Genomic DNA, 14591 nt, shown 5'->3' with positions numbered 1-14591 from the left:
ATATATATATATATACATACATACATATATATACAGACTTGGCATTTAATATGGAATATTTTTTTTGTGGGGGTGAACTTACTTTTCAAGATGTCTTCGAACCAAAAGTTCATTGGAATTATGTTGAAATTATTCTAGATTTTGTTAATGTGACCTTTAAAAGAAACAAAAACCACATTTGACATTTCGAAACAAATAAATTGATCCTTGAAAGTGATGAAAACTGATATCGAACTCAATTCATGGACAGTACTGTGTTAAACTTCTGTACGTTTTCCAGAAGTATCTCTTTATTTTGCACATTAGCCAAAAAAAATTTCAACAAAAACAAAAGTGAAATTACGACTGGGATTACGGACAGTAAAATTACAGTTCAGTACTTCGTGTAACCCCCACGAGCATTCAGGAGAGCACGTACACGTTGAGGCATGCTGTTCACGAGATTTGCCAAGGTTTGGACAGGAATCGCTTGCCATGCAGTGACAATAGCCTGCTGCAATTCACGCACAGAGGTCGGCTGCTGGTCCAAGTCGTCAATTTGATGGGTTAATTCTGCCCACAAGTTCTCTATCGGAATCATATGCGGGGACATGGCAGGCCACTCCATATGCTCTACACCACGGTCAGCAAGAAAGTGTTGGATCATGCAAGCACGACGAGGCCGTGCATTGTCATCTTCAAAGACAAAGTTTCCTCGAAAGGCTGCACGAGCAAATAGAAGCAATGTTTCTTACAGAATGGCCCTGTACTTGAACTGGTTCAGGTTTCCATTCAGAACAACCAGGTCAGTTTTGCCCCCTGCATGAAAAGCAGCCAAAACGGTCACCCCACCACCTCCAGCTTGGACTCTTGGCACTATACAATCTTTGTTGTAGGCTTCATGCACTTGTCTGCGCACTCGGACACGGCCATCTTGACGATAGACCAGAAATCTAGACTCGTCACTGAAGATCACGTGATTCCAGTGTCCTGGCTGCCATTGACGGTGCTCTCTGGCCCACTGCAATCGGCGCTGGTGGTGTGTCTGGTCAGGCGTGGCTTTCTCAGGTGATGCCTGGCACGATAGCCTGCTTGAACCAGTCGTTGGTTGACTAGCCTTCTGGATACAGGCACATTTGTCAGTTGCTGCCACTCAGCCCTAAGCCGATTAGCTGACTTGGTACAGCCATTGCGGACTAACCGGTGCAGCTGGCGATCATCCCTCCTTGTGGCTCTGCAGGGACGTCCTGGCCTCGGTAGTGGAGTAAGGACACCCATCTGAGCATTTCGCTTCAGGATCTTTGACACCTGACCTTGAGTGATGCCATACTGCCGAGCAATAGCACGCTCTTTCATGCCGTAATTTCATAAAGCCACCACTCCATGACAAACAGCATTGTCGAGTTGACGGACCATCTCCAGAGGAAGCGGCAATAACTTTTGGAGACGTGCAGCAGTTGTTTTCCACTAATACAGAACGCAACAACCCTTGTATACCCGACTGTGAAGCCAATCGTCAAATGCACCTGTCCGTACATTTTGCCACGCCACCTGTGATATAATCCTGTTGTTGACTTCTTGCTGCGACAGACAATCAGTGACATGGTTCTTTTAACAAATAAATCACCAAAGTGTAAAAGAAACTCACCAGATTGATATACTGAGTTAAGAAAGTAAACCCGTCAAGAAAAAAAAAAATTCCATATTAAATGCCAAGTCTGTATGCATGCATACATACATACATACATACATACATACATACATACATACATACACACATATATATATATATATATATATATATATATATATTGTTACGGACCGCGGATTAGATGTTATATTTGCCGAGCGGAGGCTCCGCGACCGAACAGTTATTCCCCGACTAAAACCCGATTCAACCCAAACGTTGGCCGTATCGCACCGCAGCTGCCCAATCTGGAAAACTCTAAAGCGACCGAATGCAAAGAGGAAGAAGACGTACAGAAGAGTAACTGGGTTTATTATTATTCACACATATAAGCAAAAAGAAAGCAGTCACGTTTATTTACAGGGACATGAGACGCAGGTGACACAGTGAAATCTTTAGCTTATCTAACAGGCTTAACTTATTCCCAGGGACAAGACAAAAGACAGACTACGAACACACTTACATGGGGAATGATGATAGGGATGGCAGGTGGATGGCTGGCGGGATAGGGAGGTCCAACTGGTCCTGCAGCACGATCGGCTCGTTGGGCAGCCGCCGTTCCTTTGCGGCCCTGCTCCAAACTGCCGTCCAGGCTCCACGCTGCTGTGGCTGCAGTTTCGGTGGCTCGAGCTGCTGTAGAGGCAGTTTCGGTGGCTCTAGCTGCTGTAGATGCAGTTTCGGTGGCTCAAGCTGCTGTAGATGCAGTTTCGGTGGCTCAAGCACGCAGCTCAGCTCTGACGACCCAGCTCTTGTCTCCTCCCTCCTTGTCTCAACTGCTGGACTTATCTCCTGGACTCAACTGCCTGACTTGTCTCTTGGACTCAACTCCTCCCCTCTCTGACGAGGTGGGGACCCGCCTTTCTTCCCCAACCCTGCCTCGTGGCCAATGGTGGTTGAAGAGAAAACCGCCCAAAATGCAGTTGGCCATCGAAATGAAATGAAAGGGGACCTATTCTTATTTCACTTGGTACAATGGAGTATTTAAGTTAATGGGAGACACAGCCTTACCCTAAGACACATAATAAGATCTAAGCTATCGAACAGGGGTATTCTATGATTGGCTGACGTGGATGCTTTATGGACTAATTACCGAGACGCCCTTTTTACCTTTACACAACTCCGGAGGCAGGAGGTGCAGAATAAACAATAATAATAATAAAGCACACAATAAAAAAACACAATCCTCATATCCGCAACACTGCACCCTCCTCCTCTTAGGCACGTCCCGGGCCTACAACTTTAATTTAGTGTGACACATAGGTGTAGTTCCCTCTACTTTTAACCTGACCCTGAGTGCGACAGTTTTAAAACATAAATAAATGTGTCCCGCTGCTCCATTGCACCCTGCCTAACAGACTTACGCCCACAGTTAACCAAATTGCGGAATGGTCTTCAAACTATACATTGACGGTGGGGAGCATTATTTACAGTGACGCTATTTTATTTACAAAACTCAACCCAGGACCTGTAATTGTTCTTTCTGTGGGGGGAGACAGTCTGCTCTGCATCAATGCACCATGAAAGCACCTATAACGCACCAACACACCCTCAAGCACCAATCGGTGCAGTCACCACAGTTCATCAGTGTTCAATAAAAATAACATCAACAACCCCTAACCCTGCAGGTGGTCTCTTGCTCTTCGGCTCCCTCTGCTGGCTATTATTATCTCTTCCAGTTGTTGTCATTTTCCTTTGCTGTTCTTACTGGCGGCCTATTTGAACTGAAAAATGCACCCAATGTGTCCTTTTTATTTTATTTTATTTATGGCCCACAGGGCCGACTAGTGTGGTTCACCTGTGGGGCATCGGTGCCCTGTGGCCAAGGTCCGCCAGCAAGATTTCGGGCCTTCATGGCCGGTTCCAGCAGAGGGGCCACGCCCCAACCCATGGGGTCCATAAGTGGTGCTCGGCCACAGACATGTGGTCCATAATGTGGTGCATCGATGCAGACAGCTGGTTCTGGGAATTTCGGGCGCACAGTGGCCGACTCACACACGCTCCCCTCGGCGCCCAATGGCGCACAGGTCATGTGGGAGACAAAAGGGGGGAAGACAAATGAGCGAGGGGTAAGGTCACAAGGGTACACATCAACAAGGCAATGCAGGGCGAAATGCGTACGGAGAGCGAAGTGAGAAAGCTCGTCCCTACCGTACGTCACCCCCCCTGTCACCTACACTACCCTTGCCCTTACCCCATATGTACAACAATCTACACATTTACAAATTCGGCGCTACTGTCACGTCTCCCCTTATTTCCCTTATACCAAATTCGTCTCCACAATCCCTCTACTTCAAAATTTGCCATCACCCAAATTCATCATCAATCCTCATAAGGAGGAAGAGATGGAACATCAAGCACAATGTCACACCCACGTCATGATGCGTCTCACAATCCAAAACATTTGCACATAAAAATAATTAAACATGGCATGGTGTGGAGTACCTGTCACCTCAGGTGAGTGGATGTAGATGGTGCGAGGAGACTTCAATCCTAACTATCCTCTAAATGACATTAACACACTTTACACTACCCGGGGTCTTTCCCTGCCAATCCATTGGCCAACTTACACTATGGGTTCTAAAAACCAATTCCCATTGACCAAACTGTGGTGCTGCTCAATTTGGGGTCTCACTCCCCCGATTCATCTCCCGGTGCCCTTGCACAATTTCTGGGCTGTGACATGTAGCTCTCCCAGCAGGTCTACCCACCTGCACACCTCCACCACTGCAGTTGCCACCCGCGCTTACCTAGCTCCTCACCCTAACCTATCTAATTGGGGAAGACCCCTCCTGGCTCTGTCACCCCCTGGTGCCCTCTGGCACTGGGCTACCCGGGTCCGTCCTCCGGATCCTCGGGCCCCATCCACAACAACTACCGGCTCCCAGAGCCCACCTGCGGCCTCACCTGGCCGACATCCTCACAGTGGTGGAGTGCCCAAACCAACCACACACACTAACAGGCAACACGCCCAGCCATTTCCACAACACTAATGCACCCATCCAAACATCATTCTTCCACCCGCACCACAGATGCCAATATCCAACCACAATTTACCTGTACCCTCTACCTAACACTTACACTACCCGCCCCGGGTATCCGTGATGGGGGTCCATCCTTCCCCCATTCACACCTTCGCACCATCCACTCCACTCCACAATTTCCACCATACTCACTCCACGACCATCCATTCCAATACTCCATATACTCCACACTCCATGTATTCCACACACCTGTTGGTGCACACCTGTGCACTCACACCTGGTGCCACCTGCACCCTCCTCCTCTTCCTGGACCAGTTGGTCAACACAACACACATCACCATCACCATCACCATCACTCAAACACTGCTCCATACACCTGTTCAGTTGCACACCTGTGCAATCACACCTGTTCAATCACACCTGTTCAATCCTCACACACTGCTTGATACACTTGAATACACCTCCAACACTCACACGGCATCATCTGAACTACCTGTTGCACTGCTAACTTAGTGCTCCCCGTCTTCCCTTTAAACTAAGCACATACCACGTCATTATAATCCACACTAATCTACCTGCGTCCCCACTGCAGGTATCCTTGTCACTAAGTAACCTTAACGTTACCTAATGTCAATCTCTAGGGCCCTACACATTATCCAAACCCTCCCTCGGCGAGCTTACACTGCCATAAACCCCATAAATCTAGTGCTCCTTTGCCCCCCCGTGTGAGGGATGACGGAGTTGCCATCCCACCACATCGGGGAGGTCCCACTATCAATTGTGCTCGTCCAAATTCCAACCAATCAAAAATTTTCTATTTACTGCCAATTCTATTCACTTTTCTAAATTTTGGATCAAAACCACTATCACTATTATCATCATCACCGTCCACTCACTAGTGCCTCTCGGTGCGCCAATTCACTTCCAGAGCTCGGCTTCGTAAAGCCGAGCAATGAATGCGGGTTGTTTTGTGCCAGCGGCTGGATACGTCCCGCATTCGGTGCAGGGACGGGGGCTTACCCGGGCCGAGATCCCACGCACCATCTCGGCACAGAGCCGTCCAATGGCCCGATCTCGACCTGCCGGAACGTCTCAACAAAAAGGGGTCGCCATGACAACCCTTCCTATCGGGCTGCCCGTTCCGCTTGGCGGAGCACGGACGTGGCCGTTCCAAGCGCGGCCCAGCGTGGATCGCGTACGGCGGTCCTTTCGAACCCGCCGTGGTTCGGATCCCCGCTGGTCCTCGTGGCACGCGAAGCTGCCCGACGCGCACCGAGGGCCCGATTCGGCTAAATGTCGTTCTAACCGCTAACCTGGTTACCGTCGATGCCTCACCTGCATGCTTACACGCATACGCTACCCCTTTCTTGCTCATACATCCACCCGTCTCCCTGCTCTTGGTCATTGCACCTTCACTTACACACCCAGGTACACTCATTCCACTCACAGACTTGGTCACACACCTGACCACCGAACACCTTTGCACACACTCGTCGCTCGCACACCTCACCAACACACCTCTTCGCGCCCCCTTCTCGGTCACCTCCTCTGTGACTATCACAGGTGTGTTCTCACTCGCACACCCAACCACGTGCCTCACGACCAACTCAAGTGTGCATTCCCACACACGCTCTACCATTCCAGGTGTGCATCCTTCCATTCCAGGTGTACATCCTCGCTCACCTGTCACAACCAACTCACGCTCCGTGTCACTCTCACTACTTTCACCACCACTCTTGACAGCGCACTCACCATTACTCTCGACAGTGCACTCTTTCCTCATGCCCCTGTCCGTTACACACCTTTCTCGTGCACACTATCCCGTTACGCCCTCTGTAACACTCACCACAGGCATGCATTCTCCCTCACTCTTGACAGCGCCCTCTTTCCCCATGCACCCGTCCGTTACACACCTTTCTCGCGCATCCTCTTGCGCACACTCTTTCGTTACTTCCTCCGTAACACTCACCACAGGCGTGCATGCTTCCGTTACATCCTCTGTAACACTTCTCACTATGCGCTTCCATGTGCTCCCTCGCACACGCGCTACGACCGACTCACTCTCGACAGCACACTCACTCCTCGGCGCGCACTTTTTCCTCACACACCCCATGGTCGGACATTCTCGCACACCTCTTTTTTCGCACACCAGACCTGTCGCACACTTCACCAACGGCCTCTCACGAACACCCGGGTCCACATCAACCCCCAAGCCGACTGAAGCTCCCCTCACATCATGTACATTTCCACGTATATCGCCACTCACCTTGGCACCTCGTCTTGCACCTCCTTCACCACCTGCAAACTCTTTATTTGGTTAGTGAGCACACAATTATGAGTTGAGCACCGACCTTGTACATATTCCATTACTTCCTCCTTTATCTCCCTCTTAGTTTCTGTCCGTCCCTTCTTAATTTCACTCACCTCTTCTTCCACTTCCTCTAATTTTTGCTTCACCTCTTTTATTTCCCGGTGCGTCTCCTCAAGTTCGTCCTCTAAGGCTATTTTGACCGTCTCTATGTGCGTCCTCACCTGCCGGTCCTTCGTCTCCATTACCTCTGTCACCTCTTCCAACCTCGTTGTCAGTCCCTCACGTACCATCTGACATTGCCTCTGTGTCGCTATCAAGTCATTTTTAATGTCGTTTTGTGTCGCTTTTAACCCTCCTAGTACCGCAGTGTTCCTTTGAACCTGCTCCACTAACTCCGTCTGTCCCTCCGTCAGCTGTTCCACCTCCTCCGTCAGGTCCTCTATGCCCCCTTGTAACTTTGCCGTCCCATTTCTCACCTCTTTCTCTATACGCTTTTCGCTTCGCTTTACCTCCTCGCGTACCCCCAAGACCTCCTCACTCACACCTCGTCGTATCTCCTCTTTCATCTCCTCCATCTCTTTTGTAGATTCCACCCTCATCTGTCCCAATTCATCCCTCTGAGCATCCAATTTACTTTCTAACCCGATTTTCACCTCCTCTATCTGGTTCCCCATCTGTTCGATTTCCCGGGTGGATTGCTCCCCTATTTCCCGCAATTTGTCTTCCATCCTATTTTCTAACCCCATTAACCCATTTTTCACCCCCTCTATCTGATTCTCCTGGGCAGCCATTCTATTTTCCACCCCCGTTAACCCATGTTTCACCCCTTTCTATCCCATTGTCTAACCCCTCAAATTTCTTGTCTAATCCCTCAAATTTAGCTTCTAGCCGTTCCCCCATTTCTCCCATTTTGCCCCCCATCTCGCCCCCCAATTGCTCACTCTGAGCCCTCATTTGCTCACTCTGAGCATCCATCCGGTTCCCCATTTGTCCCATAAGGGCCCCCATCATTCTGTTTTCCATTTTCTCACTATCAGCCCTCCTTCTGTCTTCCATTTTTTCACTATTAGCCCTTATTCTGTTTTCCATTTGTTCCATGCTGTCGTTTTTTTTTCTGCATTTCCACCATGAATTGGGCCATGAAGGCTTGTATTTGGGCCGCGCTCATTGGTTCCGCGGCCGTGGCCCCCTCAACCACGTGCGCGAGAGCGCCATTTTGTGCGTCTGATACCCCCTCAACCACATTGCCAATGTTCTCCTCTACTTCGTCCCTCTGATCCTGGGTTACTCCTAACCCCTCCTCTAGCTCACCCACCGGCATCCGATCGCCTTGACCAGCCATGGCGCGATTTCAAAATTCGGGTTTTGCTTTAAAACACAATTTTCCAGCAGCTCGTAATTTTGAGCGCGTTAAACGCGCTTCGGGCCTCGTATCTCACTCCCCGCCACCATTTTGTTACGGACCGCGGATTAGATGTTATATTTGCCGAGCGGAGGCTCCGCGACCGAACAGTTATTCCCCGACTAAAACCAGATTCAACCCAAACGTTGGCCGTATCGCACCGCAGCTGCCCAATCTGGAAAACTCTAAAGCGACCGAATGCAAAGAGGAAGAAGACATACAGAAGAGTAACTGGGTTTATTATTATTCACACATATAAGCAAAAAGAAAGCAGTCACGTTTATTTACAGGGACATGAGACGCAGGTGACACAGTGAAATCTTTAGCTTATCTAACAGGCTTAACTTATTCCCAGGGACAAGACAAAAGACAGACTACGAACACACTTACACGGGGAATGATGATAGGGATGGCAGGTGGATGGCTGGCGGGATAGGGAGGTCCAACTGGTCCTGCAGCACGATCGGCTCGTTGGGCAGCCGCCGTTCCTTCGCGGCCCTGCTCCAAACTGCCGTCCAGGCTCCACGCTGCTGTGGCTGCAGTTTCGGTGGCTCGAGCTGCTGTAGAGGCAGTTTCGGTGGCTCAAGCTGCTGTAGATGCAGTTTCGGTGGCTCAAGCACGCAGCTCAGCTCTGACGACCCAGCTCTTGTCTCCTCCCTCCTTGTCTCAACTGCTGGACTTATCTCCTGGACTCAACTGCCTGACTTGTCTCTTGGACTCAACTCCTCCCCTCTCTGACGAGGTGGGGACCCGCCTTTCTTCCCCAACCCTGCCTCGTGGCCAATGGTGGTTGAAGAGAAAACCGCCCAAAATGCAGTTGGCCATCGAAATGAAATGAAAGGGGACCTATTCTTATTTCACTTGGTACAATGGAGTATTTAAGTTAATGGGAGACACAGCCTTACCCTAAGACACATAATAAGATATAAGCTATCGAACAGGGGTATTCTATGATTGGCTGACGTGGATGCTTTATGGACTAATGACCGAGACGCCCTTTTTACCTTTACACAACTCCGGAGGCAGGAGGCGCAGAATAAACAATAATAATAATAAAGCACACAATAAAAAAACACAATCCTCATATCCGCAACAATATATATATATATATATATATATATATATATATATATATATATATATATATATATATATATATATATATATATATATTGTTACGTGGTCCCCTCGGTGAATACCTGGTCTCGGTGACCCCCGGACCGTGAGAGGAACTTCGCCAGAAAGCTGTATTAAATATGCGCTTTCGCCACGCAATCCATATGAATTTCACCCCAGGAGACAACTGACGTTCAAGGATATATTTCAATGGGAATGACCATACAATTGCAATGACACAACCACGGAGATTTTCCCCGAGCAATCAACCATATACAACCATCAACAATTCCCAATTCACAAGCACTTTCCTATGAGTAAGATGGCCATCTTATATACGTGTGTCCCGGTGAGTACTCACGACACCCTTTCGGTCTCGGTCCCGCACAATGTCTCTGGGCCCCTCTTGACCAAGATGATGGTCGCCGTCACCGCACTCGGGCGGTAGAACGAACCCCGGGTGGACGTGTTTGTATCGTACCAGGCACCGAGGCTGCAGCCCCTCGTGGCCACGCGAAGCGGATACGGTAGAGCAAGCCAAACCCCACGCTGCTTGCAAGGCGCGTTAGGCCCCAACGTGCGACCCGCACGCGTCTGTTTGGACGGTGCCGCGAACGAGGCCAGACGCGGGTTCGATGCACGGCCCCACGTCAACTTGACGTCTCCACCGGGCCGGTACACGTTCCGGTAATTCCTCTCGCCAGACAGGCTTCGGAATGCCGCTGTTTCACGCAGCGCAAGGTCGATCCCACCTTTTGTCGGAGCGGGGCGAGGAAGAATAATAATCGTCCTTTTTTCCTCGTGTCTTTTTCTTCTTCCGTTTCCGGTCACTTCCGTTTCCGGCCACTCCCTCAGAAGGGCTCCTGACCCTCCAACCACAACAACTACACAACAACTTAATATACTACACACGGATAAGCAAAGACCTGAATGGTAATTCACATACATTCATATAAATATGTAACACTCCCCCCCTTCAAGAAAGAAAGTTTGAACCCAGCGAAAACTTTCTTTGCCGGCCAATTTGGAGAAACAAACCAGATAACTCAACCCCCCCACATTATCAGTTGCCCCCGGGCACAGTTATCACTTAAAAATAAAGCAACCAAAATTTCACCACAACCCCTCCAGATTACTCACTCTGGACTAAGCACCAGCAACGACATTGTCCCTGCCAAATCAAACTCCATCTCATGACCCTCTGACTTTGACCGCAAGTTTCTTGTGAATGAAGGTTAAGGGGTTGATCAAAGATCTAAAGTTAAGCCACTCGATAGCACTTTTTCCGGGAGGCCAAGCCGAGTATTCACTACATGGATGCCTTTAGGAACGCGGAGTTCACAGTTAGTCCGTGCAGGAAAGTTCTCTACATGGGCGCCTTGAGGAACGTGGAGTTCACGGTTAGTCCGTGCATGAAAGTTCACTACATGGACGCCTTTAGGAACGGCGTTCACGGTTAATTCGTGTAGGAATCTTGGCTCGGCGGCTCCGCCGCATTCAGTGCTTCAACTTCTCAGAACTTCCCTAATAATTAGGGTGGGACCACTGGTCCCTGTAGTCCCATGAATAGCGGTCTCCTTCTCGGCCACTACCAAAACTACCGCCCAGTTGTCCTCTTTTGTAGACCTCTCGATGCCTACGAAATGCCTTCCCTACTGTTATGGTCCGACCCTCCAAATCCTTGCCATTCCAATTCTTCTCTGCCTCTCTGGCGTCTTTTGTGCTGGCAAACGTGACAAAGCCGAACCCTCTTGACTGTTGCGTTTCCCAGTCTCTTACCAACCGCACTTCCACCAGCGGCCCATATCTGTTGAAGACAGAGGTCAGAACTTCTTCCTCTGTTTTGAAGTTCAGTCCCCCTACAAATAACTTGGCACTTTGGTCGCCATCCCGAGCTGGTGTGATGTTATTTTCCCTGCTGGGCTCTTTACCAACCCTCAGGTTACCATAAACTTGACCCCCGGCCAAATCATTCCCGATAATCACAGATACACCCTCTACAGGAAGCGTGGCTTGTAAACCGACGGTGACCGGTCCTGACACCAAATCGGACTCCAACTGGATGACCTGAAGGGGAGCACTAACACCGCCGCCGATCCCCTGTAAACGAACACTATCCCCCGTTGCCGTCTCCTCGGACCATGGCAAAATGCCTTCAAGCATTAAAGATTGATGGGCCCTCAATATCCTAACCGGTCTCCGGTTAGTCGAGGCTCCATCCAGTGACACAAAACCCTCTGAAATAAATGGTTGGTAACCCTTTTGATGGCGATTTCTTACGCTAGCCATCGCATTCGGAGTTGTAATAGTCGGACTCCGCTCTGGGTTGTCCCTTTTCATGAGGTAACAACTGGACATCAAGTGTCCAGGTTTCTTGCAAAACGCGCAAGTAGGCCCGGAGGAAAAACTCGGGGTCTGCCTCGGGCCCCCCGAACTATAAGTTTGTCTTGGGCCCGCATCCCTCTGATTTCGAACCGGTGGGGTATCATAGTTGTCCCCATAATCATCTCGAGGCCGCCGCCATGTATGGTCGTTCTCCGCACCTGCTGTTCCCCACCTCCCCTGCGGAGATCTAGGCGAGGAGTTAGGTTCATGGACCCCTATTCGGTGGGTTAAGGCATAATCATCTGCCATGGTGGCTGCGTCCCACAACTTTGGTACCTTCTTTTCCTGCAGGTACACTTTGATGTCCTCGTGGACACACTGCTGGAATTCCTCTACCAGGATCAAGTCCCGCAATGTCTCGAAGTCTTTCCCGACTCCTTTTGACTCACACCACCGATCAAACATGTTTTCTTTCACTCTGGCAAACTCCACATGGGTCTCACTCTCCCTCTTCCTGGCATTCCTGAATTTTTGCCTGTAAGCTTCCGGAACCAACTCATAGGCCTTGAGGATGTGCTTCTTCAGTACCTCATAATCTGCACATTGGTCCATTGGTAGCGCCGAATAAATTTCCTGAGCTTTCCCCACCAGCACACTTTGCACGAGTATGGTCCATGCCTCCTCCGGCCAGTTTAATTGTCGAGCCACTTTCTCAAAGTGTGGAAAAAATTTCGCGACTTCTTTTTCACTGAACGGTGGAACCAGCCTCACATGTCTGCCCACATCCCAGGTTTTCTGGTTAGGTGTCGACCCCGTCAGCAAGGGTGGTGCCTCTCCCCGTTCTCTCATTAACTCCAGCTCCTTGAATTTGATTTCTTGCTGAAGCTCCATGTCACGTTCCTTTAATTCCCTTTCCGCTTTTCTCTCCTCTGCTTTGAGGTCCCTTGCAGCTCTCCTTTCCTCTGCTTGTTCCTTTTCTCTTCTTTCCTGGAGTTCTCTTTCCACTCTCCTTTCCTCGGTTCTTTCTTGTGCTGTTTTCTCTTCCAACCTTTCCTGGAGTTCTCGTTCCACTCTCCTTTCCTCTGCTTTTTTGTCTTCTAACCTTTCCTGGAGTTCCGTTCCACTCTCCTTTCCTCTGCTTGTTTCTCTTCTCTCCTCGCTTCTGCTTTCCTTTCTTCTTCTTTTAACCTTTCCTGGAGTTCTCGTTCCACTCTCCTTTCCTCTGCTTCTGCTTTCCTTTCTTCTTCTTTTAACCTTTCCTGGAGTTCTCGTTCCACTCTCCTTTCCTCCGCTTGTTTCTCTTCCCTCCTCTCTTCTGCTTTCCTTTCTTCTTCTGCTCTTTCCTTTTCTGCTTTCCTTTCTTCTTCTGCTCTTTCCTTTTCTGCTTTCCTTTCTTCTTCTGCTCTTTCCTTTTCTGCTTTCCTTTCTTCTTCTTTAATCCGTTCCTGGCTCCGTAACTGCAACTCCAGTTTCCGGAGCTTAACGTCTTCTGGTTCTTCGGGTAGCCACTCCCAGGCTAACTCGTCCCATGTTCCTAATCCCACCATAGATTGTATCACCGTGGCCTGCAACTCTGCCTTCCTCAAATTAGTTCGGACCTCCAAGTTAAAATGTTTGGCCAATTTCAAGAGGTCCGACTTTAGCAACGCTCGGAACTGTGCCTCACTCGGGGTTACCCCAAAGTTCTGTGCCACAAACGCCATGGTGCCTATCGTTAACACCTGTTAACCTTCACCCAAGACTTTACCCCAATTTCTCAAAAAAAAAATTACCAATTAATAATTAATTAATAAATTTTAATTAATAAAAAATTATTATTTTATTATTTTATACAATTTTACATCCCGGACGTAGACCCAATTGCGAAACCGCAAATCGTAATTTGGACGAGCCCCCAATTCTGTTACGTGGTCCCCTCGGTGAATACCTGGTCTCGGTGACCCCCGGACCGTGAGAGGAACTTCGCCAGAAAGCTGTATTAAATATGCGCTTTCGCCACGCAATCCATATGAATTTCACCCCAGGAGACAACTGACGTTCAAGGATATATTTCAATGGGAATGACCATACAATTGCAATGACACAACCACGGAGATTTTCCCCGAGCAATCAACCATATACAACCATCAACAATTCCCAATTCACAAGCACTTTCCTATGAGTAAGATGGCCATCTTATATACGTGTGTCCCGGTGAGTACTCATGACACCCTTTCGGTCTCGGTCCCGCACAATGTCTCTGGGCCCCTCTTGACCAAGATGATGGTCGCCGTCACCGCACTCGGGTGGTAGAACGAACCCCGGGTGGACGTGTTTCCACCGGGCAGGTATCGTACCAGGCACCGAGGCTGCAGCCCCTCGTGGCCACGCGAAGCGGATACGGTAGAGCAAGCCAAACCCCACGCCGCTTGCAAGGCGCGTTAGGCCCCAACGTGCGACCCGCACGCGTCTGTTTGGACAGTGCCGCGAACGAGGCCAGACGCGGGTTCGATGCACGGCCCCACGTCAACTTGACGTCTCCACCGGGCCGGTACACGTTCCGGTAATTCCTCTCGCCAGACAGGCTTCGGAACGCCGCTGTTTCACGCAGCGCAAGGTCGATCCCACCTTTTGTCGGAGCGGGGCGAGGAAGAATAATAATCGTCCTTTTTTCCTCGTGTCTTTTTCTTCTTCCGTTTCCGGTCACTTCCGTTTCCGGCCACTCCCTCAGAAGGGCTCCTGACCCTCCAACCACAACAACTACACAACAACTTAATATACTACACACGGATAAGCAAAGACCTGAATGGT

General features: G+C 49.6%; 1 protein-coding gene across 1 annotated transcript in view; it reads right to left on the bottom strand.

Moving 5' to 3' along the window:
• Positions 1-13843, bottom strand: part of LOC144894189 (uncharacterized) — a 48535-nt gene extending 34692 nt beyond the window's left edge. The window contains exons 1-2 of the mRNA XM_078786281.1: positions 13056-13843; positions 12034-12903 (exon numbers count right to left, since the gene is read on the bottom strand). Of these exons, the coding sequence (XP_078642407.1) occupies positions 12034-12903; positions 13056-13504 (1319 nt within the window). The 5' untranslated portion in view covers positions 13505-13843. The remainder of the gene's footprint in view (positions 1-12033; positions 12904-13055) is intronic.
• Positions 13844-14591: the final 748 nt, after the last annotated feature.

Source organism: Myxine glutinosa, chromosome 11 (assembly GCF_964187855.1).
Source record: "Myxine glutinosa chromosome 11, kmMyxGlut1.1, whole genome shotgun sequence".
Classification (NCBI taxonomy): Eukaryota; Metazoa; Chordata; class Myxini; order Myxiniformes; family Myxinidae; genus Myxine; species Myxine glutinosa.
Note: the sequence above shows the minus strand (reverse complement) of the source record. Positions and strands in the feature narration are given on the sequence as shown.